Here is a 26,246-nt window from a genome sequence, read left to right as displayed (position 1 = left end):
TGCTTGGTGGATTAATCTTTTCCTTCTGAGTGCTTTATTTCTAAATCCATCTTGACTGTCCTCCCCAAGTTGTGGCAAACCTGGTGGATTTCTTTTGCCTTACAAGGTGTGCCGGCCCTACCTCGTCGACCAGTTGCTTCTGCTGTTTTTTACAATGATGTATGGTGAGGTTTATTTGCATTCTCAACAGAATTTTTGTGAATAATATAAATACTGTTGTTGTTGTTAGTATTACTGTTATGAGTCTATTTATTAGTTTTGATACTGATTTTGTTGTTAATTTTACTCATTACAGTAAGAAAAATCGCAAAGTACTTTACTCATATTCAGGGCTTAAGGTCAAATTTTCTTGATCTCCAGAGTTGTGCCCATAACTACAATATGATGTTTTATCTGAGAGACTTGTAAGTAGTAACAAGTCAAAGGTTGAGTTTTTAATTCTGGGGTTTAGTGCTCTGATTTTATTTATCATTGTAACATCCCACATGCGCAAGGTATGGCTGTATACACTAAGTCCAGACGACCTATTTATCAGCAAAATTTGGAGTGTAGTTGCTATGAAGTTTTTTGTCTAAAAATTTTCATCAAGTTCTACAATGTTTACATATTTGCTGTTTACTGCAATCCAAATACTGTAGTGATGATTCTATATACAGTATGACACTTTTGGAAAGGATTAGTATGGCTCAGTCACAGGATTCAAAAGCTTCATTCATTATTTGTGGCGACTGTAATGCAAAGCACAGTGAGTGGCTAAATTCAAATTCCGCAGATCAACATGGCCAGTCTGCTCTTGAGTTCTGTGTATCCTACGATTTTGTCCAGTTAACTGAGGAACCCACGCACGTTTCTGGTACTGTAGCAGATTAGACCTCATATTCACAGATGTTCCAGCTATTATGAAGTCCAAGGTCTATGAATATATAGCTCTTAAGATCATTGCACCATTGAGATGGACATATCTGTCAATCAGTATGTATTCCTAATTCCACCTTTGGAAAAAAGGTCTGGCAAAAATCCAGAGCCAATTGGGGGATCGCATTATTGAAGCTTGTCAGTCACTTAATATTTCAGTTGCTATATTAGATCTTGATCCCAAGAAGCTAAATGAAATGCTTAAGGCTATTTTAATATGATATGTCCCTAGAAAGGTCATCAAATTTAGGACAAATGACCAGCCATGGTTTGATGATACATGTAGATGAGCCTACCATGACAAACAGACCAAATTGAATGCATGGAGGCAAAATCGTTCAAATGAAAATTACACCATCTTTGTCGAGTCTCGCTGTGCTGCGAATAGAACTTACATACAGCTGAGCGAAATTACAGTAATTCCTTGAAGAGGAAACTTGAAAGAATTACTCAGCCTCATCTGTAGTGGACCAAATTTGCATCATCTATCTTTGGGTCAGGCTTGTCTTCCATTCCACCACTTCTAACAGATGCTCTCCAAAGTTGCTGAAAAAATTATTTTTAAGCCACAATGTAAGTATGTGGAATCTAAAGGATTGTTAGCTGATAGTCAATATGCCTACAGGAAGCAGTTAGGAACCTGTGATGCTCTTTTAGACTTGACATGCCATTTGCAAGGGAACCTTGATGAGGGTTTTGATTGCAGAGTAATTCAAATAGATTTCAGTGCTGCTTTCAATTTAGTAAATCACAAGGCAATTATTTATAAACTCAGGTAGGCAGCAGCGAGCTGCTGTGGACGGGATCTTTAGTGAACTGAGACCTACTGTGTCTGGAGTTCCACAGGGCAGTGTTCTTGTTCCACTGTTATTTTTAGTGTGTACAAGTGATATGGTTGTTGTCCTGGAAAACAAGATTGTTCAGCATGCTGATGATGCAACAATTGTGGGTGTAGTCAAGTCTCCACATATGAGAAATGCAGCTGCCCTCAGCCTCAATCTGGATATGGACTGGGTCGGGAATGGTGTAGTTGGTGGGGTATGAGGCTGTACCCCAGTAAAACGAAAACACTATTGATCAGCAAATCTCATACAGATTTTCCACCCTATCCTCCCCTTCAGGTGGATGCAACTTTGCTGAATGAATCTGAAGTTTTAACTATTCTAGGTGTAACTTTTGACTCACATCTGACTTTTGAGAAACATCTAATGAAAGTTTCAGCAAATGCTGCACGAAATTTAGGTATTGTTTATAAGGCCTGATATATTCATAACAGTGATAAAATCAATGCAACCTGTTTTAAGGTCATTTGTATTTCCTTTACTGGAATACTGTTCTCCGGTGTTGATGTCTGCTTCTGCCAGAGATTTATCTCTTAGAGTGGTTCGTGGTGGTAGGTTTCTATTTCCTAGTAGTAGCAGTTATGACTTGGGCCATCGACGGATGGTCTCTTGCTTGCCACTTTTTCGTAAGTTTTACATATTTCAACAGAGATCTTTCACATTCACAATCGATCCTTGATCCCCTTTATCTGTCGAGAGCTACTAGAATCACTGAACAACAGCACCAATATGCATTAAATGTGCCTCGCTGTTGAACTTCTCAGTTCCAGAGGACCATTATTCCTCACAATGTTTGACTACGGAACAGCCTCCCAAAGGGTGTCTTGCAATTGGAACTTCAGAAGTTCAAGTGAAAATGCAATGCATTACTACCCTAATATTATTCTTGTTGATTTTAATACTTTTTATCTATTTTTCTAATTGTGCTTATATATATTATATATTATATATGGTATATATATATATATATATATATATTATATATATAGGCAGTCCCCGGTTTATATTATATAAATATATTCATATTATTTCCGCTTATATATATATCGGAAGAAATATGGCCCCAAAACGGCAGAATAATCATAATTTGATTTTTTGATGTAAACTCAATTTTTTACGTTTTGCACCCAGAGTGTATTTTCGATTTTGACGATTTTCGACGGGCTTTTTCGGTTAATGGACGGAACCCCGTCAGAAACCGGGACCGCCTCGGTCTGTGGACTGGCACTCTCTGGGACGGAGTTCGGATTCCCTCGCCGACTGATGAAGAGTTAGAGAAATTTATTTCTGGTGATAGAAATTCATTTCTTGCTATAATGTGGTTGGGGATTCCACAATAAGCTGTAGGTCCCGTTGCTAAGTACCAACTGGTTCTTAGCCACGTAAGTCCCTAACCCTTCGGCCAGCTCCTAGGAGAGCTGTTAATCAGCTCAGTGGTCTGGTAAAACTAAGCTATACAGTACTTAACTTTTTTATTTTAGTAAGTGGGATCTCTTCTTTCTGTATTTCAATTTACTTCCTCTTAATTCTTCCTAATGAACACCAAATTCTTTGGAAGCTTGAATTTCAAGTCAATGGCCCCTGTGGGCTTGCTCAATATGAACAGGTTTCATCTGCTGAATCATCATCATCATAACAACAACAACAACAGAATAATAATAATAATAATAATAATAATAATAATAATAATAATAATAATAAAAAAATAATAATTCTGACAATATATCAGCTCTCCGAACTTTTCAAAATTTTCATGAAAGGTGTCCCATTTTGTTAGCCAAAGGTTTGTTACTGTCATGTAGATAGTGTACCCACAGGTTTACTTTTGGGTTTCATTTATTAAAATAATGTAATGGAAAATAGAGTAGGTGACCAAACCTACTCTTAGTTATCTTGATGTCACCTTCATCAAGTTCATATGAAATGACCACTGTACAATTTCCGTGAGAACCCTGGGGCTTTAGTCTAACCAAAGGACACTTTGACAGTACGTTTCCCCTCCTGAACATACTCCTTGAGAAGCAAGCCAGAACTAATCTATACACATAATGTTTAAAAAGAAATGTGTGTAAATGGTTATAGTAAATACTGTTTGGAGTTACAAGAAAGAATTCAAATCTGTGTTTAGATGCTGACCTCTTTCTCGGCATTCTACATGTACTGTACATATGGTGGAGCTTGAATAGATCCAGCTAGTTGCTAATGACTAAAGCAAATAATCTGAAAAAGTTGTGAATGCATCATACTGTATACAACAACGAACTATTCCCATGCATAAATGTCTAAAATGCAAACAGAAAAAAAACAGAATTTACATTTTTACAGAAAAACATTATTTTGTGAAACAATACAAAAATTCAGCCAAAAGCAAGAAACATTAAGCTTGATGCTACTAGATTTTCATGAGGTGCAACTCACTCATATACAGTATATATATAATAGAATTTAGGCCAAAGGCTAAGAGCTGGGAACTATGAGGTTATTCATTACTGAAATGGAAATTTACAGTACAAAGGTTTGAAAGGTTAACAGGAGGAAAACCTCCTATTTGCATTTGTTAGGAGTAGGTGGAGAGTAAGATGGAAGAAAGAGAATATGAATGAAAAAACAGTAAAAGGAATGAAAGGGGTTGCAGCTAATGGCCAAGGGGATGCTGCAAAGAATCTAAAGAAGTACCTATGCACAGTTGCATGAGTTGCACTCATACAGAACCAAAAAATAATCACATTTCTGTAGTGGAATGGCCAAAATTGACACTCAACAATACTTCCCATACCTTTTTTGTATGGTATAATTCAAGAACTTAATCAGGAAAAATAACATTACTACATTAAAAGAAAGCCACTTTTTGGAAATTTATGGTAGTAGGTTATGAACTTGACAAAAAAAAGAAGGCTAAACTATAGAATTCTTTCTTTGCTTTTTGTTTCCTTTAATTACAACCATTCCTCTTAAGAGTTAGAGTACTACTACTCGCTTTTTTTCAAATATCTTTTCCCTTTTCAGTCTCCTTTCAAATTTACTTTAGGACAAGACTAGTTAAGGGCAACAATTTCCCTTCTGATCTTCACAAAATAAGAAGTGCAGTACACTCCATTTACTTATTGATTTTAGGTCAGATAATCTGAATGGCCAATTAACTGGTTCACTTTTTATTTGTTTACTCTGTGGTAATTCCACACAAACAAGACAATGTAAGACTAGAATCAATTATTTTATTCCAATGTAAATTCTGGTATTTCATGGATAACTATTTTAAAAGAGTTAGAAAATAATGTCCTCTCAAAACATGAGTAATGAACCAACAAACACTAAGGGCTGAGAGATATAACTCAAGTTACAGGGATCACTGAACATCTATGAGGTAAAGCTTGATTTACTTTGGAGAAAAGGAATGGATACAACTCGTGCAATGAAGAATATGCATCCTTGGCATCAAGTAGCATTTATCCAAGAAGGGTTTGGGTCTGTCTATTCAGAGGCATGCAATCACAGCTCTCCTGGTAACAACAAAAGTTGAGATTGTGTTTTTACCACCTAAATACTAACAGGATTAAATGGCAACTCACAAGTGAGGATTGCTGAAGCATTAAGTTAATGAAAAGTCCTCATTTCAGAGAGTCTTCATCTTCCTCATCCTCATAATCGCCATAGTCATCGTATTCATCATAGTTAGGAGTAGTTGAGGGTGGTGGTTCCACAGGAAAAGCGCTGATAGGGTTACCTAATCCCAAACCCTCAACGATGGGTCGAATAATATTCCTCCCCTAGATTATGAAGGGGATGCAAGACAGGGAAATTTCTTTTAATCTTTTAAATTGCTTGTACAAGAAGTAGCATTTAATTATTTTATGAATTCTGATTAGGTTTAAATCTACATTTAAAAGAAAATTTAGAGTATCACAAAACATGTTCCTTTCAATTCAGTGCACCTTCCTTTTAATTATATCACACACATTAAAGTCTAATTGCTAAGAGTTCCTGAAAATATTAACAACTGATAATTTAGAAACCTTACGACCACCCAAGGTATCCAGATTATATACAGTTAATGATAGAAGTACCAAATCCTTTTATGTTTCACTATGCCTTACCTGATACCTAGTAAAGAAAATTCAAGGTCCAAATTAGGCATAATTGTTCGACTCAAGTTAAATCTGGCATAATCTAAGGAAGTTGGAGAAAACTGTGTATGAGGTAATAAGGAAAGGGTGGATGAAAATGAGGAAGATTTAGTTAAAGCATTAAAAAGCAAAATAGCACAATAAATTATGCACAGAGCCTGTAATAAGAGCTTGTATAAATGTCATTGACACTGTCTACAATGGCTAAAAGTACATTTGCTACAGACTTCTTGTACAATATCACTTAGAAATATTTGTAAGATGGCTATTTAATCTTTGCCCTGGATTTTCCTAACAATATTCTGTTGAGTACTAGTTTAAAGACTACAAAGATATTTTGACAGGAAATAGATTTTGCTCTTTATTGATACTGTATTCATTTACATGAATTGCCAAATGCTTTAATGGTTATAAAGATAAAAAGAGGATATAAAGACATGGTGTGTAACCAGTGCTGTTTATCTGTGCAACAGGCCATGTAATGACCGACATAAATAACAATGGCAGAAATTCAAGTTGTTATCAATATGTATTGACTACCCACATTTTATTAAAATCAAACTGCATTTCTAACTAAAATATATGGTATATAATTTATAAACCAGAATGAAAGATTTTCTTGTGAACTACTACAGTATGATGTGACCAACTCCTTATTAAACTACAAAATACTATAATGATATACTTTACTCCAATGTGCAGCTTAATAAAGTAGATTAAAGATAAGAACACTTGTTGGGATTTGATCAAAAGTTTAAAATGATAATACAGTATAAAAATAGATACTGATATGCATAATCACCATGTCCCATTTCATGCTTGAGTATGGACAAACCCTTGTAGCTAACTACAAATGAAAGAATGAAATCGTGCATTATTTCTATAAATATTGTAATAAAAATTACGTGAAAAAATGATGAGTGTTTCAACTACTTCATACTGTATTATGATGGCTTCTGCAAAGCTGAGTGTATTGTTACAATATGTTTTTGCAATGTATTTTAATAAATTTCATACTATTTGCCTGCTCTACTGTATATACATCGCAAGTAAAACTGAAAGCCTAATTTAGTAAAAGGTACTGTACTGTATATTTAGTTTATGAATAGGAAATATCTTGTTGCTACAATTGCAAACATAATTAAAAGCTCTTAGAATATAAAATTTTTACAGTCGTTACTGAAGCTGTACATGGCGATAGATTAATAACCTCATTATAAGACCTACTTAAAGGAACCCCATGTGCAACTTTTCCTTATTAAAGTAATTAAAATCAAATGACTAACCTCTCCAGGTCGCCAACCACATCCTGGCATTGGAAGCCCATCTGGTCCTGTTGGGCAGGGAGCATCAAGACCCGGAACTCCCATTTCCCCCTTTGGCCCACTTTTACCCCGTCGTCCACGTCGACCCTGATTACCCTGTAGTTAGTTATTGTTCAAAACACAAGGGTGTTTTGCACAGCATGAATTCAGAATACCAGACTTAAATTGGTTGTGCCAAAATTTTGAAAAATTCTGGTGGGTAATAAAATCAAAATGAAATAAACAATATCTAATTGTTCAATAAATTTAGTAAAATTTGTACATAAACAAAACTATAAATAACAATGGTTTACTATAAAAGCCTTCAGAGTAAAAATAAAATCTGAAAGCTGTGTAAAACTGAATTTTGCCATATCTTCATAGAAAAGTTTACAAGTAAACTTACCAGATTTATCCTAAAAAGTCTGTTATTCTTTCTCACTGTACAAAGAAATAAATATTACAGTACTCTTATAATATTAAATATACGTATGTGGCTACTGTAAAGAATCATAAATATATGAGAACAGTCGGCAATTGGGAAAAAAGCAATACAGTATAAATTTAAAGTAAACAAACTGAAGTGTGTGGTTGATTCATAAAACCAAAAGCATGTTCACTGGCTGTCAAAAATTGTTCTTGAATTTTAAAATGGTTTGTAAAATCCCTTGCAGAACTAATATTCACTTTTACTTGTGACTGAGAGCTGTTACAATACAGTAAATATATCTCGGTTGAGTGTAAGGCATTATACTTACATCAGCACACATTTCACTGGTTATCTACACAAACTATGGGTACATAATACAAGGCGAAACGGCAAATCATAATGACTGTTCAACTCACCCTTTCTCCTTTCATTCCCTTTTCTCCTTTTGGGCCCTGACAGGAAAAAGATGACATAATGGATATCAGATGAAAAAGCATTTACAATGTTTTAGCAGAGATACATTTTGTGATTAATCATGCTAAATGAGTATCTTATTTAAAAATACCCAATGATTTACATGTTACTTACTGATTTAGTTGTAATTTAAAAGAGCACTGTAATTCTATAATTTACACAAACTTATTGAAACTTTAGTACTAGATGGCTTAGTACTGAAATGAAATAACACCTTGAACATGAGGATTCTCCAATACAGTCCATGTTTATTTGTCCTTGTACAGTTCTGCAACAGGGTGCAGCTGGATGTCGTATACCTAACTTTTGGGTCTAAATCTTTAGAGAAAGAACACCCATTAATCTGAGAAAAACATCTGCTGGAAAACCTCTCATAACCCTAAAGATCAGTTCTCAAAAGTTGTTATAGATATTCCTCTGTGTGTGTAGAATGAACAGGTTCAAACTGGTCATACAGTCCTGTCCATGGATTACATGTCTATTGATCAAGTTTACCCAGTGATTGGAAATTCAGTGGTGTTATTGGTGGCTGTCATATCCTCGCTGACATTTAATTGCCTGACATCAGGTGGTGACCATTTATAAACTATGTCCTCAAACCTTTGTGCCATGGCTATCCACAGTCTTGCATTTGAGTAGCCTTGCGTGAGGGAATGCAAATAAACGTATATTTATTTATTATTAAATAATCTTATTTACAATTACTAGTTAATAATTATAAAGCATACAATACATGCTAATCCATTGACTGTTATTTATATAGTACGATAAGTTACACCCCATCTTTTTCGTTAATGGCCTGTTGGCTTATTCTTGCTCATTATGAGTATTAATTATGATCATGTTTGATCTAAAAGTTACTCTCTGAATACTTTAGTACAATATCCTGATAATAATAATATGACAATTTTAAGGACTACTTTTAACATGGCCTTATTTAGTTGTGCTAAATTTCCTTGCTTTTACATATGGTAATTCTTAAGTTGGACTGATGAATGTGTTTGAGCTATAGAAAGGAGTTTAATTTAGAAAATAATAAACAAAAGTCATCTATGAAAAAATATCCTATCCTACATTTTCTACCAAATTCTCAAATCTGTGTTTAAACTGGAAGATATGTGCTAATAAACCAAACCAGCTTAAACTGATAAAGTGGTCTTTGGACCAGCACAGTTAAAAGTCAGTATGTAAGAAGTGATGGAAGAACCTCAATCATATATCAAAAGATTCAAATTCAAACATGAGCCAGTATGGAAGAAATACTCAAGAAACCAATTCTGCAATCATCATTTAATATTTTTTACTATGCATTTGTTAACAAATAGAAACGAATCCTAACATTTTCAAAAGTTCTCTGGCAAGACAATATTTATTGATAAATCATTAAAAGTACTATAACAGCAAACTTAGGAAATTCACATGGCCAGGAATACAGCAATACTGAGTTTTTCATAAAGTTTTCCATACAGATCCATCTCATACATATGTTCAAATTCGAGGTAATCAAATATTCCCTGAGACTACACGCTTTGTTCTAACAAATGATCAGCAGTAGCATGGCGCATGCACTACATGGAACCTCAGGTACTCAATCAACTGCCTCCCTATTTGTGTAGTCTGGATATGTAATTGATGAGAATGTATGATAAAACTAATTTTGTTTCAGAAAAAATTCAGTTTGTTTCACTGTAACCCCATAACTCATACATGCCCAGAATCATAATTTAGGTGGAAGGGCCATGCTGGAGAATGCTCTAGAGTGGTAGCCGAGACCTACATGATCTACAAGAGCACTTGTGGGCTGGCAAAAATCAGTAATCAAGGCTCTGCTAACTCAAGTAAGGGTTGTTATGAGGATGAAACCTTTTTTGAGTGTAAAGCAGGGTGCTTGTATTGGTACAGTTGTTGACTTATTCAGGAAATGAAATCATCATTCATTGAGAAGTAGAAAATAAAAACCCCAGAAGTTAACATATATCTCTAGTAAGCCAGTGAAGAACTGATGAGAGGAGATAGATATAATTTGGCCATCTGACACAACTGTAAACTCTGATTTGCCTGAGCCAGTATAAAACTGTGCTCCATGTAACCTATTTCATGCATTGACCCATAGCAAGAAACAATCTGAGGATACCGCCATGAAGTCTGGTTCTTCTCAAGTAATATCAATAACTTTCAATGGACAGAGAACCTCTTGAGCATTACAATTAATGAAGCAAAAGAAAGGATGGCAAACTGCTGTAGAATGGTCACGATTATTTCACCACAAAGTCATGTGCAAATGGTACACCCACTGAATTCCAACCTTAATAATGTGTGTATCTTCCACAGAGAGTATAATTTCCCTGAACTGTCTGGAAGATCCAAACCCCAGGAGAAAATAAAAAAGTCTTTTGTGTGAGATCCTGCATGGAAGCTTCTTGTCATGGCTTGTATGGAGGCTTAATAAAACTCTTTATAACCAGGGAAGATTCCATTTAGCAAGCTTAGGTGATCTTCAAGTTTCCCAAGCTTGGATAGGGAGGGTTGGAGTCAGGAAGGGCATCCTTCCATAAAACACATGCAATCTCTACTTAAGGATTAAGCTGGGAAAAAGAAAAGGATGACCACCCAGAAGCCTCTTTTTTGAAAAGCTTGATAAGCCTTTTTAATTCTATTGAAGACCCATTAAGCTCTAAGACTTTTGAAGGGTGGTCCTAAGCCCTTTGATAGTTGAAACTGACAACTTATTATGCCTCTGAAGCTAAAGGAGAAATCTGTATATAAAATTATGGAGGTGTGGACTGGATTAGTGTCACTGCAGCAATTACTGGCCTGGTAGAGGCTGATTGTTTATGCTCTGAAATGTCTTGTGATGGCTTGAGCTACCTCCTCTGAAAATCTTATACTTCAGGGACTTTGATGGATAGTGTTATAGAGTGAAGATGTAAAATCACAATGTGAAATCTGAGAATATAGCTGACAGAACAATCCTTTCCATGCATGGAGCCTCCTGGGACTATCCATTAACACTAGAAGAACACTGAGAATCACTCCTGCTGTGGCTAAAGCAGTGTAGTAAATATCTTCTCTTTCAGGATATTTGGAGCATGTACAGAACATGCCTGACTAGTCCAAGTGCAGGTATGGCATTTACAAGATGCATCATCTCTGAAGTGCCTTATAGAATTGGGTGATTGAGGGACTTGTTTTTCCCAGCAGACACTGTCTTCTACTATGGAGTGCCTACCCAGGATGAACCCTGGTGCATACCAATATTGTTACCAATCCTTATGCCTAAATTAAGATATCCACTAATGTATTAGCAAGCAGTCTCTGATCCTGCACCATCCAAATTTTACTAGCCACTATTTTTGGATCTGGCCATCACATCTATGGCCTTTCCTGTCAAGCACTTGGAAAATACTTGGACACTTTAGGAAAAGCCCTGCAACTTAAGAAAGCTTATGTGATGCCTTTGTCCTGCAAAGTCCAAATTTCTGTCACCTGGTGAGTCAAGCAAGTGTGCTCCCAACTTTTGCAGCATGTGTCTCTGAACATCAAAATCCCTGGGGTGCATGTGACAAGAGGAATTCCTAACAGAGGAGTGAAGGTCCTTCAAGAAATCATCCAAAGCCACGCACAAGTGCCTATCCGGGAGAAACAATGCTAACAATTATCTTGCTAGCTGCAGAAATAATTACCACATTCTGAAACTGCTGTGAGTAACTAGCATTTCCATAGACAACTGCCTAAACTGACTACAGATAATTATTTGCTAATGTATTAAAATCACATTTCTATTATTTATGAATGGTAAAAGATGAAATGAAAGGGCTATAAAGAAATGAATCGGAGAAATAAATGAATGAATAATTAACCTTGCAATGAAGGAAACCATTTCGGGAAACCGTACATTTGGTAAGTGCTATGCAGACACGAAAAGCAAGGCAGATGACTGATGGGTACCTGAGGCACCAGGTGGAGTATGCCATGCTACCACTTATCTTCTATTTGATAGACAAAAAAGTATAATATAGTGTCTGGAGATGCCTGAAGACCTCAAATGCAGGCGTATATGGGTGATGGTCTTGTGAAGAAACATACAATAGTCAGTCTATAAGAATTTCAATGGTGAAGAAAATTCACACCTGACTCAAAACAAAGGACTATTGCAACATGACAATTTTATCCTGGTCTACTAAGTAATTTAATATCCCATATTGTGAAAATCCCTCATCTATAAAGCAAAAAAACTTCAGGCACAATGAATAATACTGTATACAAGTGCTCAGCATCAGAGGAAAAACCATCCCACTACCTAAGGTAGAATAGAGGCCAAAGAGAAACCAATCCTTTCATAGAAGGGAGTGATCTGGAGAGAAAGTGAACTTGCCATTGTTTGTACAAAATTTAATTCACTCTTTACAGGCTGCTTATAATGAAGATTTTTGGTAAAGCCACAAAGTTCAGTGGTACAAAGCACCATATTTTGGCAAGTGCTGGGTAGAAATGTACACATTTCATACTCAATACTGTAATTTGAGCAAGTCTCTTATCTGCAACCTAAACTATTTTGTCATTCTAAAATTATTTTAGATGAAGGGTAAATCCGTCTCATAGCATACTCATGACTTTAAACACAATGAAGATAATTTATGCCTGTGCACTTATGCTGTCTAAAATAAAGCAGCAAAATTAAAAGAATATAGGCTGTCCAACACTAAATTAGAAAACTAAGTAAAAAAGGTGTAATATCCTGCATAATACTGTACTGTATTGCATGCCAGTTTCCTCATCCACTGTTAGTATTTATTTCATCCCATTAGCAAAACTTAGTGTGCAAATATTTTTTAACATTGAAAATTACAGTGCTATGCTCACACTTCTAATATTCTGATAATCTACACCCGACTTCCTTACAATTGATGTACTGTACTTAAAATATAGTGACAATTTTTTTTTACAACAAACCTCTTGACCAACAGTGATAGCCTGTATCTTAAAAGTAAATCTTTATACTTAAATATGTACCTTCCGATGAGTTTTCTGGCCATAAGTAAGATGAAAATTATCATTAAATAATTACACTGTAACCACACCACTGAAAATACAAATTAAAGCAAACTGTATATGCATTCCTCAAAGATAATCATGCAGGAAGGATAAAAATACTCGAATTTAGTACCTCAACCCCTGGGATCCCGTCGGTTCCCTAGAATTAAAAGAGGTTTGGATATTAGTACTGACAAAAAAGATAACAAAAGCAGCACATGAGGGCAAAAATATAGATTCTGTCCATATCCAAGATATAATGTAAACTAAAAATAAGAAAAGTGATCTTGCCAACAGTAATTAACCACCGAATAAAACTGAAGCTGACAAACTCAAAGAGAAAAAGAAACCAAGTACAGTCAGCCCTCACCTGGCATTGTAGGTAACTTCCTCAGATTTCAAGATATGCATTTGACAAATAAAAAAATGCAAGAAATTCCAAATGCAAAATTTGAATTTGACCCAAGCCAAGAATATAAGGAATATATACAAAAAATTTCATCTTAATATCTAATAGCATTAGACTGCATGTATGCTATTGCTATCTTAGTTAAAATACACTTGCATGTTATAACCATAACTTTAAACCAGAACAATAATGTAGAGCTATCATAACTGTAGATACATTACTCTTAAATACCTATGATATAATCATGATCTGAAACTAGAACTATGACTGTCCTTACCAAAGAGGACTTTAGATACAATCACTGTTGTACACAAGCAAATGCCAGTCTTACCTAACTACAGTCTCCATTACGTACTAATTGAAACTATGGCAGAAAGTGAAAGAGATATGACTTTATATTAATCTCAGTTATATACTGTATGAGCAAAGGTTATACAGTACTTGGTTTAATACACTAAGGATCATTGCAATATGTACAAGTTTTATATGACCCCCCAAAAATAACTTTATCTGTTGTGTAAAATTCCTCCATAAAAATAATATTACAAGACTGTGGTATAGCTGATATTTTAACATCTGTACTTGAGTAAAGTTAGAAACTTAGACTGGCTAATAACTTATTAAAAGCACTTGAATATTAAACACTTCAGTGTGTATTCAATTCTCTGCCAGCTATCATTACAGAAATGATTACAGTACTATGCTGTTGCCTGATTCCTAAATGGACAAGTTACTAAAAGAAATGTGATTTTAAAATTATATATATGAGTTTAAACTACCAGTACTATGTCTTTTCATTAAAAGAGGAAAAGATTTAGCTGTGTAGTAAACTTCATGTTATATATAGCCTACCACTTCAAATCTAGAATTACAGGTACAGTACTTGTATTAGCTTTGCATAACTTTTAATGTTGAAAAATTGCTTACACTGTATTGTGGAAGTTTCGATAAACTTGTACATGTCCCATTTACTCTGTAAAGCCTCTTTGTAGTGGGATACTGCTGAATATGCACAATAATATACTTTTCCATCAGACAACTCTTGCTTGTACTACCCACTATGAAGAGAAGACATTGTGTCCCACAACTGTCCATGAAATGTAATTATGTACATGTATTCCTAAAATACTGTAGTTTTTTTGTAAATTTATGTACAGTATTTAAAACTTGCTTGTACAGTATTCCTCCCACTGCAAACAGTCCTACTAAGGCTATTCCACACACAAAAGTTAAACTTGCCCCAAAAATCAAACTTGCCCAAAAATAATAAAATGGAATATCCTATTTTAAAATTGCAAGCATATAAAACAAAGTTCTACCAAGGCTCAATAAACCTCTTGCTTGAGGTTCTTAGCTTCCCATTATAATCTTAATCTACCTATCAAAACCTTCAGTCCAATTATGATTTGAATTTAAAGCTATCAACAGAGACAGTTAATAAAAAATGGACAGTGGTGTCAAATATGGAGATATCTGTAAAATGCAGTGATATTACAGCATTTTACAGGTTCAGCAGTATTTACTGCAAAGAGGGTCTGGTCAGTAAGGTAGTGATGGTGGAAAACTCTGAATCAAGTTTGTTGAATGACAAAGTTACTTGAGGTTTTGGATATAGTTTTACTGGTATGAGCACACCACGAGGAAGAAAACCTATAGAATATTGGTGAATAATTAGAGGATGAAAGTGTGAGAAGATTTAGGTGTTGAAAACAAAAGATGCTAAATGAACTTGCAAGAGATATATGTACTGTGTCAGCCATAAACATAAAACAAACAAATGAAGTACACCCTACTCACATTAGGAAAAAATTAACTGTGCCATACATTTAATAATCATATACAACACACTGAAATGCAAGTAAGTAGAGCACTCTTACTCAACTTGCAGACAGAAGGGAAACATATTAGGAAAAGAGGCTGTGGAGGTTCTTAAAGTATAGAAGTTGAAGAGTAGTGTAAAAAAAAATGTAGATTGATAAATAATGAGTCAACTCCCTCAGAGGAGAAGGCAAAACAATAAAGAGCCAAGATAAATCATAAAAGGTAAAATGAGGGATGGAGTTTGCACTCTACATTACAATCCCAGTGGACTGTTAGAAAGCACAGCAGTTGGTGCCATAAGGATTTTTTTTTTCCGGTTCTTATAACCAATGTCAATCAATAATACCTTGTTACAGAAATATCCAGTCTGTGCAAGTACAGTCCCTTACCACACATCCACAACCCTTGATCTAGTAAAATGCAAACCTTTGTGATAACGTAATCATTTGAGTATACCTAAGTGTTTGCTATCCTTGTAAACACCATTACCACTAACTGAAATGTTCATGTAATGTCACAAACATTTCCATAGCTGCAGCTTCCTTAGGGGTGGGAGAAATAAGGAGAAATACTAACATAAATGACATTTCAGTTAAGGTAGTGCTGCATTTTCATTAATTTTGGCAGCACTGTACTAATGAAATTCAAATGTTGCAGTTTTGGAATCAAATGAATCTTCTTGTTAATAGGTATGAAACCTTAAAGGCTACTCTTAATCATTTAGAAAATATTTTATATACCTGATATGGACAGATCTACAATTGCTTTACTGAACTATAAGCACCAAGGTACCTCAAAACACAGGTTAGGCTAACATCAGTAACATCAAAACAGTCTTGTAGAAATATATAACTGATATTTTGGAGGCATTTTTGACACTGAATTAAATTACTGCAGATTACCATACTTGCCATATGAAATACAAAGCAAACAAGGTCAGTCCTTTTAATGCTTCAAATATGTAAACAATAACTTACTGACTTTTTCAATTTTATTATTACTGAGTGCAATAATAATAGAGGGTTACACAGAACAAAATTGATCTTAACCTTTCTTCTTCAATAATATACCATACTTAGGCAAAAGGGTGGTTTATACAACTTTGACCTTGTGACCATTAACCCAGCTGAATATGTAGTGCTGACCTGGAGGTCTACCTGAGAAGGTCACCAGTAAAAATGATGAATGAGAGGAACTTAGAGAATAACACTTGAAATGAGTAAGGGAGCAGGTGTTTCAAAATACTCTCAAGTCTTGCATGGAAAATTATCAAACACTACTAAGATGGAATGGACACCCTCCAGTAGATTTTGCTGTGTGGAAGCAACAGTGCACATCAGAAAGAAGAGAGATTTCAGGTGCTTGAGAAAGTGTGAGGTTTCTAAAGTTTCAAATGCCCTGTAGTACTTTAAATAAATACTAAAAGCAATTAGAAAACATGAACCAATTTTGTGATCTCTGATCCATGCATCACAATCATAAGACTTTCTATGAAGCATTCCATTTTTGTAAATGGTATACCATGTAACCTTGGTTATTTTCAATGTTTACTGCAATTTACCGTACATTGTTGTTCACATGGCAAGAACATGTAAAGAAGGGACTAAAGATATACTAAACAATTGAACTTAAAATTTACTGATGAATAAGTTTTTCAACAAAGAGAATTGTGTGTTTAAAAAATTAAGCAACTCACTACTGAATCTGTCATAGTCAGCTTTCCCTAGAATTGCTGCAAGTGTCGTATTTTGATGTTACTGTATTTATGGAACAAAACAAAATTTACTGAAACATGCAATAACACAATTAATAACAAAAATTACTTATAAGAAGTTAATTGGAAACACTAATAAAATTGTACCATTATTATATATGTCCTGTATAAGCGTATGCAGATTACTGTAGTATTAGGTGCATATACTCTACAAACTAATATATTTACATAGGACATACTATTGTCATATTACTTATTTCATCACAAACAAACTATGGTAATCAAATGGGATTCCAATATCTAGTAATAAATGCACTGGCACAAAAATGGTTCTAAATGTAAAATATGTAGAATTTTTTAATTGCACAAATCCATAAACTTCAAAGCCCTTTGTATAAGAATGGCTGTTCTAAGATTACAGCCAAGTTGTATTGCTTTAGGAAGTCAGTATAAAGCAAATACATTTAGTTAAAACATTCATAAATATCTCCTGTACACAGTCAAAACAACTAAATACTGCACAAGGAATCACCCTGAAACTTAAACTGATCATAAAGCCAAGTTAGGAATCCAACTCTGACCAAACTTTATGTTGACAACTTAGCTACTGTGACTGATACCGATAGTAAGTAAAAAGTATGTGAATAGAATACAATATTAAAATGCATGTACTTTATTTGGAGAAACTATTTTTTAAATGGAACAATAACTATGTATCCAAAATATTTAATATACTATACTAAAAACACAACACAAAGCTGGAAGTCCCACCTTTTATCCTATTATATACAGAAAAATCTGCTGAAATACATAGCCAAGTATACTGCTTTATAGAAAATTGTATAAAGTGTAAGGACTACAAAGGGATTAATGAAAACCTTGTGCTACCAACAAGAGATGTCTATTAAAAATAATTCTGTCCTGCTCAGTAACGAAAAATATCACATACAGTGGAACAGTAGTATCAAAAGCAAAGTTACTCTAGACCTACAAAATGGGGGAGCCAACAGCATAAAACCTGCCTTACCAATTTTGTAATAATTATCTTATACAGTTGGAAATCTTCAAGACAAAAGAAAAAATAATTTCAATTCTTCATCTCTTTTAAGTTTCTTGGGTGCCAAACATGGAGCAGTCTTTGAACATAAATATAACTACAGTAAAACATTATAATTTGGAGGAGAAAAGTTAAAGTACTGTATGTATGACCTTCAATCACTTTAGCCTTTAATTTATAAAATACTTCCTGAACTTATTCAACTCTTTTAACTTTATGCAAAAAATGCACATAAGTAGAGAATAAACATAATTAACTATGTTACCTGTTATCTGTAATAGTTCCTATTCACTAATGAAGATATTTTATCTTTTAAATAGCCTCTTTACTATTTTAGGGAAGAGTGAAGCATGTTTGTATATATGCAATATATACAACTGTTTCTTTGAATTGCCACATTAACTGTTGAAATGTTTAAATGTCCTTACATTTGAATAATTACATCACCAACACTTCACATTAGTCAGCTTCTACATATTCTGAGGTAACAATCCCACTGATATAAAACAGGTTTGACGTAGGAAAAACCTATTTTTGATTGCCGCTGTGAGTCCTCAAAGGGGTTACACTCTCATGGTCCCCCAGGGCTCCATAAGACAGACCAACCAATTACAGTTCAAAGAATTCTCTTATAGCTGGTCTCAGCCAGAGCAGTGCTTGTTGGCACAGTGACAGAATATAAAGGACTCAGGACAGGAGAACTCTCATCTCCTGTCCTACAACAATTACCTAGGTTCTGTGTCATACTCTCACAGATGTAACAACAAGTTGACGCCATCTTCATTACACGCCAGGTCTGTGCAAGATAAATGTTCACCCCAGTCCCATGTCTTTTCGTTAGGGAAAGTGGGTGGGTTTGAGAACTCACAGCTGCTACCAAAAATAGGTTTTCCCTATGTCAAAACATGTTTTTTTGATAGTGTAGCCACTGTCAAAAGAAATCAACAGGTGATGAAATAGCTTACCTCCTAATAAATAAATCCCAACAACCCACATTAATATTTGGTCTGATGTATAGTCACAGGTTATTAACCATTTTCTTTATTCTGGATACCCAAAGGGTTTGGCAATAAAGAACAGGAAAAAACACACGAACCAGCATGTATTATTCTTGTGGTTCGAAGGTGGCTTACCTAATTATTAATAATAAATTGACAGGAAATGTATCAAGTACTTTTCTTTGAGACTAAAATATCCAAATACTATCCTACTGTATTTGAATTTTCAGTTACTAAATGTCTTCATATGCTGTCTCAGTAATTTATTAAGAACCTTATGTAATATCAAAAAAACGTCAGAGCATTTTAATTTTCTGGACTGTTTCTTTACTCTCAGTCTGCAACAAAATAGCAACCAGGACTGCGAGTTCAGTTTCCATATTTTGGGTAAAGGTATGATTAGAGTTTTTATACTTACTACTATTTGTAAGGCAAATTTTAATACTATATAAGCAAAGAGACCAAATTTTTCCACAGGTATTTTTTTAATTCTGTTCTGGCATAACTACTGCATATACAGTATGGTGAGCAATCACCTTATACAGTAGTATTCCTGGTAATGAACTTTAACGAGTTTTCACATGTTGCTTAAATACTTTATTCTGTATCAAAGTAATTGATACTCATTAATAAATTTGATTCTTGTAGCGTTTTGATAAATGAAATACAATGTATACAAAAAATCAACAGCATATTCAGAATTACACAAGCACCCTGTCTCAAACAAGAAGAATGGGCTATCATCAACTCAAAAACTATTGTTCCCTACTTTTGAATAAAAGGGGTATAATATACAGTATACCTACCATACTTAAATACTAAAACTTGAAAGTACAGTGTTAAGTATAGGTACTGTAGATGGTCTAGTCTAAGACTAATGTTATGCCTTACTCCAAAGAATTGTAGAAGATCTTGTAGAAGAAAGAAAAGCTCACAACTGCTATCCATCTAAACACTACAGCTACTGTAGAATTTCTTGCGACAAAATGAATGTGATCACCTACAACCACTTCGACTTTAACGCTTCAATGCAGAATTAGTTTTTTCTTTAATAACTACTTTATCTACTTCATACCATGCTTGCCTATGAATATTTGAAATACACAGATCACAAAGATAAAAACATTTTTGAACATTTGCTCACAGTCTTTAACAGTACAAACAAATACACTCAAAGAAATATTTACTGATTTTCAATTTGTTGATAAACTTAATTTTGAAACAAGCAATTTAGGATGATTCAAGAACTACCATTACCCAACTTCAAAAGGATATATCGTTTACATAAAACCACTACAATTTGCAAGGGAGTTAGTTATTAGCATACTGTATAATGTATACTACTTGAGTGTAATTCAAAAATCAGAGACATGTATAAGGAAGCATGTGCTGATGGTGCTTCCAGGTAGGTTAAAAGGAACTACATGTGTTAGAAAGCAAATAAAAAAAAATACAAGTAAAACTGCTACAGCATTTTATAAAGAATATCTAACCTAAGCAAAGTTAAACAAACAACAGGACAAACAAACTACAGGTAGGCCAGGATCTCCCCGTTCACCTTTTCTGCCAATCTCTCCACGAGCACCCTGAAAATACATACTGTAGTAGATTACATGATAAAACACTCTTTGAAAATGAAACATAACAAGTGACTTTCAGTTTTGATTATTCCAATTCCCCTAATACAGCGTACACAATTCTATATTGTGATATATAAACATGACATGCGTATTTTATTCAACGATGCTGCCATGAAGAATACAGAATGAAAAGACGAGGTGGCTAATCAGTGTTCCTTAACACCTGCAGATGGTGACAATGATATAAAAAATGAAGCAAAAATAACAGAATCAAATCTTTTTTAATGCTTTGACTTCATCATATTTACCTATCAGCAAATACTCAAGAAATGTAAATATTCAGGGGTCCTACACTGACAGGACAATTACGGTACTTGCATGCAAGAATGAAGTCTGTAACAGTGGAGCATGACATCCACCATTGAAATACAATAAATCACTCACATAAAATAAAAATAAATCCTTACCTTAATACCATCAAGCCCTGGTGGACCCTGAAAAATAAAAAAAACATTTGGTGTAGGAACATATCTGATGAACACTAAAAATAACAAGAACACTATTATTGTCATGCACAGAATACTGGAAGAACACCTACTGAAATAAAAAATGTATCAACTCTCCACAAGATACAAAAAATCTTGAAAATCTCTGCACGTGAGAGAAAGACTGATTCTGTAAATGAGCAGAGTCTGCAGAAAAAAGTAAAATGACTTCAAAGGACAACAACAGAGGCCTAACAGAAACAAATAACTCCATGTCCAGAAAAATTAGAGCCCATTTACATGAAGGAAAAGAGAAGACTGCAGCCCAAGAGACAAGTCCTGCACCAATCAAGTGAAATAAGAGTTACCACCAGAACCTCCATTACCAAGATGTAGAGAAAGAATACTTCATCACCTCCATCTCCATCAATAAACATAACCTTACCATGGGACCAGGTTTGCCTGGCTCGCCTGCCCGACCCCCTTCTCCTCTAAGTCCCATGGGACCAGGAAGTCCCATTGGCCCAGCATCTCCTTTTTCACCTTTCTCACCCTTTAAAAAGAAAAGAGGTAGAAGCATATTAATTATTCTACACATCAAATTATGTCATAAAAAGCATCAAAGTAAATCAACAAGGAGACTAATATTGAGTGACATATTGTCAAAGCTGAAAAAATTATTTGATTTCTTTAGATTTCAATATAGCTGTCTTAATATTAGTTTATGACTTCTACTGCAATTTCTAAGGTTAATCATGAAAATATCAGCTTTACAATCAGTTTACTATCTTTTTTCATCTACAGCTACTATAAAAACAGAAGACAGAAATAAATGCTCATTCAAACATTACTATACTCTATATTTAAAATGTCATTAGTCATTCTCCTACTTACCGGGTCACCTTTAGCTCCATCAAGACCCATTGCTCCTTTTATACCTGGAGGACCCTGAAGTCCTGGTGCTCCAGGGGGACCTGGGGGTCCTGGTGGTCCTGTGATCTGTGAAGATAAAGAAAAATTAACAATTCATTTCAGTATTAATATATCTGCAATGATTAAATGACTCTTGATTTAAAAAAACAAACATGTCCCATACAATTTTTTTTATTCTTTATCCCAACTGCTATCCCTTGATGCAACTATTCTGATCAAAAGCATCTTCCTCAGCTAAACCACTCTTTTTCCAAATTCTCCTTCACTTGATCACTCCATGTAATCCTTTTATCTTATACCCTTAACAGGTTCCAACTGAGCCCTCCTCACCCCTTCCTCCTTATTCACCCCTAGTACATGCCCATACCATCTCAATCTTGACTCTCTTATCACATCAGTAATCTTTATCACCCCCCCCCAAAACTTTCCCTAATTTCTTCATTTTCCAGCCTTTCACCTCAGCATCCTCATTTCTCTTTACTCTAGTTTCTGTTCCTCCTGTCTTCTTAATGCCCATGTTTCTGTGGATACATTAACACTGATTTGATTACAGTGCAATAGATCTTGATTTTCAGTTTATTTCGGATTCTTTAGTCACACACTATCCCTGCCACCTCCCTCCATTTCCCATTGGCTACTTTTATCTTACTTTCAAACTCAACTTCACACCCTTCCTCCTGGCTTACAGTAGACCTTCAGCATTTGAAATTCTCTACCTGTTATATAAATTTAAACCTCTTCTGTTTTGTATAAATAAGCTATCCCTTCTCTGCTTGCTGGACACTCCTCAGTTTTACCCATATTTACCTTCATATCACCCCATTCAAGAGATCCTTGCCAATCTCTCACCCTTCCTTGCAATTCTTCAGATTATCTGCATGGAACAATTCCCATCAATTTTCATTCCTAATCCTGTCAATCAATACATCCACAGCCAGTACAAACAGAAATTGGATAAGTGCTGGTCCTTGATGTAAACCAACTTTAACTTCAAACATGATTTTTGTAATTCTGTAATAGAAAGTAATGTAGTACAGTGCTTTACATGCATTTTACATTACTTCTGGAGAAACAAGGTCTTCAAAACTTGTTACCAGCCTTGAAAAGCAACGCAAGTCAATGCACTTAACACAATAGTTACTCTGATCATCTGACAGCTAAAGTTGTAAGGCTCCCCAAAAGATTAAACATCAATAAATTACATTATTAATCTAATATCTTCATCTCTCATCCACATCGATAAATTAAAAAAAAATTATGAAATTCTAATCACTGAAGACATAATTTCTTTACTGACATGCTTAATATTATTCATAAAATACTCTGGAGAATTCCATTCACCTTGCTATTTATAAATTGCTGCTCTAACTACATTATATGGCTTCGTTTCCAAGAGTTATCACACCTGAAAAGGTGCAGCTTAGTCCTAAATATACTCATTTCTCTTATAAATATACATAAAGAACATCTTATGGGGTAGTGAATCAACATCAGTCTCATTCCGTGCACTAGGAAAAAGAATATTCTTTAATATCCAGTACTGTACCATGTAAGTTTGCAAATCTAAAATGTATGACTTCCTTTACCTAAAAGGTTTTAGATATCATTACAATTGAATGACAAAATCAGAAATACATGTGTAATTGATGCCTGTAAGAGCTGAATGTTTAAACCGCTACAGAAAAAAATGATGTCAAAGAAATAAAGAACTACAGTTCAACATTTTGGAATGAAATCGATTTTACCAACAATATTGCTTGAAATGAAGAGTATGACACAAACAATACAGGATGCAGAGCTACTGCAATTATAAAATTAAATGCAGTGACTAATAAAATAAAAATTAATAAGACTTACCACTTCACCCTCGACTTCTGTCCACACATGGCTTGAATCTCCCTGAAGAATTTAAAAGATAATTTATTAACTCATGAAATTTATAAATATTCTGTAAATGACAAACATTACACTAGTAACCTTGCTTTATGCACGATGAAAATCAAATAATGATTATATTTTGAATCCATTGTACCCTTTAACTGCTGTCTAAAATAGCAGAAAAACATTCTCACTCTCTGAAATATTAGACTGAACAACCTGATGAAGATGATTATGAAGATGATAAGATGGTGATAATGGACTAAATTTCATGCATCATTCCTCCTAAATTTCTTTTAAGAATATTATTTCTGTACATTTTTGGACAATGAAACAAAACAATAATACTGTATTGTTTAAAAGAAATAATCTAGGTACTTGTATGGTACCTATATAATATCTATTAAATAATCCGTCCTAACATTATTTGCATTATATTTCCAAACACCAAAATTTTTTAAGATACAGAAATTCTAAAGATAGGTCTTTAGAGATAACTCCAGTTCAGTGAAACTGAACTCACAATAACATGAGTGAGGAAATCCAAAGAAGCTTACTACCAAAAATTTACTTCTCCAATTCTGTTATTAAAGGCATTAATACTACAATTAGAATTGTACATACATTAAAATAATTGATCACACAGGTTAACAGTGATAAAAAATTCTCAAATATATCAAATAAATTAAAGTATATTATCAGGAACATATAGCTACATTTTAAGAAGTCACAGATGCTAGTGAGAAACATTAAACACATCTGGTAATTTTTGCATATTACAAATGCAGCAGTAAAGTTGATATCATGTGCTGAGTAATTTAACAAATCAAATGAATTCAGCAGTCAACATCTAATCAGTTTATTAAGCCTTATACAATATGATAATGGGTTAATACTAGAGGCCTGACTAGTTTAAAATAGCATTTACAATGAAGTATAGCATAAAAGGTGCCATAAAAACCAAAATATTACACTAACAAGGAATGCCCATGCTCATAATGGCATCAAGAATTTTATTAGTGTCTTAATATTAATGCAAAACCTAAATGAGGTGAAGATAATTTTTCTATTATGCAAAACCTAAATAAGGTGAAGATACATTTTCAAATATCACCTGAAGTAGCAATGAAACATAATAGTGTTCAGCATAGAAATTAACACTTATGGGGAACTGAAAACTGAAGTGGCATTTCATCAGTCCACATAGATAAACAAATATGTGTCAACATAATGCAGGGAGGGAATTTTGGCGGTGATTTAAGAGCAGTGATAAAAAATGTTCATGTGCAACACTTCCAAGACTTATCTTTACTTATGACGATTGTTTAAGCTAAAGGCATGAGCATTTTGTCAGTAGCAAGAATGCAAAGCAAATACAGTGCGTAAGGTAGTAGACAGGTGCCAATAAAACACCTCTGCATCGCAACCACTTCTGTTAGTGATTACTTATATTCACTTTGTGCATGTGCAACACACACGCACACAATTCTTATGCAAAGAAATAACTTTATTTTAGAAAAATATTACAAATTATATATGAAGCAATTTTAAGATAATACTGTGTAACTGTTTTCAATATGAAGACAATTTTCAAACATCCCTTATGAGTGTAAATTAATGATAGTAAGTAATTATCAAATCATATGAAAAAAAAAAATCCTTGTACTTTTACCTGTCTTCTTCTTAGCTTTTTCAGTTTCTGGGTTGCAGCCAAGGGAAAAGAAAAAAAACACTCATTATAATCTTGAAAAACACATGCTCTAACCACAAAAAATACATAAGCAAAAATCAAATAAATAAAATGAGATGTATATATGACCTCAAATGCTCGGTGACTAAATAGTATGTACATTGTAGTAACTTTTCTTGGTATAAATACTGTGCCTCTATACAGCCTCAAATTATTATACCAAATACAGCAGTCATATAGTCATATGGAGTCAAACATATCTAGATCTCTTACAGTGAATACTGAATCTCAGATAAATGAGGTCATATCACATCAGTCTATTCATGACTAAAGAACAAAACCTAAAGCAGTGGAATGCTATAAAATCAACAGCAGAAACTTTTTGTGCAAATACATGGGAAACTTTGGTAGTGTTGGGGAGGGGGGGAGCAGAGGTTGTAAGCAGGCCCTTCTGGGATAAAAGTTGCATTCGCTGAACTGGAAGGTTATTCAGTTTTAGAATTCTATGAGTACTGTTTCACAAACTTTTGGTGTAACAGATGTTATTCTAGGAAATGA

The 26,246-nt window shown here is 34.2% G+C and overlaps 1 protein-coding gene across 1 annotated transcript in view; it reads right to left on the bottom strand.

Annotated features, from left to right (window-relative positions):
- Window positions 1-26,246, bottom strand: part of LOC136845178 (collagen alpha chain CG42342) — a 177,673-nt gene that overhangs the window by 22,209 nt on the left and 129,218 nt on the right. The window contains exons 16-24 of the mRNA XM_067115155.1: window positions 23,978-24,019; window positions 22,082-22,186; window positions 21,633-21,740; window positions 21,170-21,196; window positions 20,655-20,708; window positions 13,257-13,283; window positions 8,032-8,067; window positions 7,168-7,302; window positions 5,327-5,524 (exon numbers count right to left, since the gene is read on the bottom strand). Of these exons, the coding sequence (XP_066971256.1) occupies window positions 5,366-5,524; window positions 7,168-7,302; window positions 8,032-8,067; window positions 13,257-13,283; window positions 20,655-20,708; window positions 21,170-21,196; window positions 21,633-21,740; window positions 22,082-22,186; window positions 23,978-24,019 (693 nt within the window). The 3' untranslated portion in view covers window positions 5,327-5,365. The remainder of the gene's footprint in view (window positions 1-5,326; window positions 5,525-7,167; window positions 7,303-8,031; window positions 8,068-13,256; window positions 13,284-20,654; window positions 20,709-21,169; window positions 21,197-21,632; window positions 21,741-22,081; window positions 22,187-23,977; window positions 24,020-26,246) is intronic.

Source organism: Macrobrachium rosenbergii, chromosome 2, assembly GCF_040412425.1.
Source record: "Macrobrachium rosenbergii isolate ZJJX-2024 chromosome 2, ASM4041242v1, whole genome shotgun sequence".
NCBI classification, from domain to species: Eukaryota; Metazoa; Arthropoda; class Malacostraca; order Decapoda; family Palaemonidae; genus Macrobrachium; species Macrobrachium rosenbergii.
The sequence above is the reverse complement of the archived record's forward strand: the minus strand, read 5'-3'. Positions and strand labels throughout refer to the sequence as shown.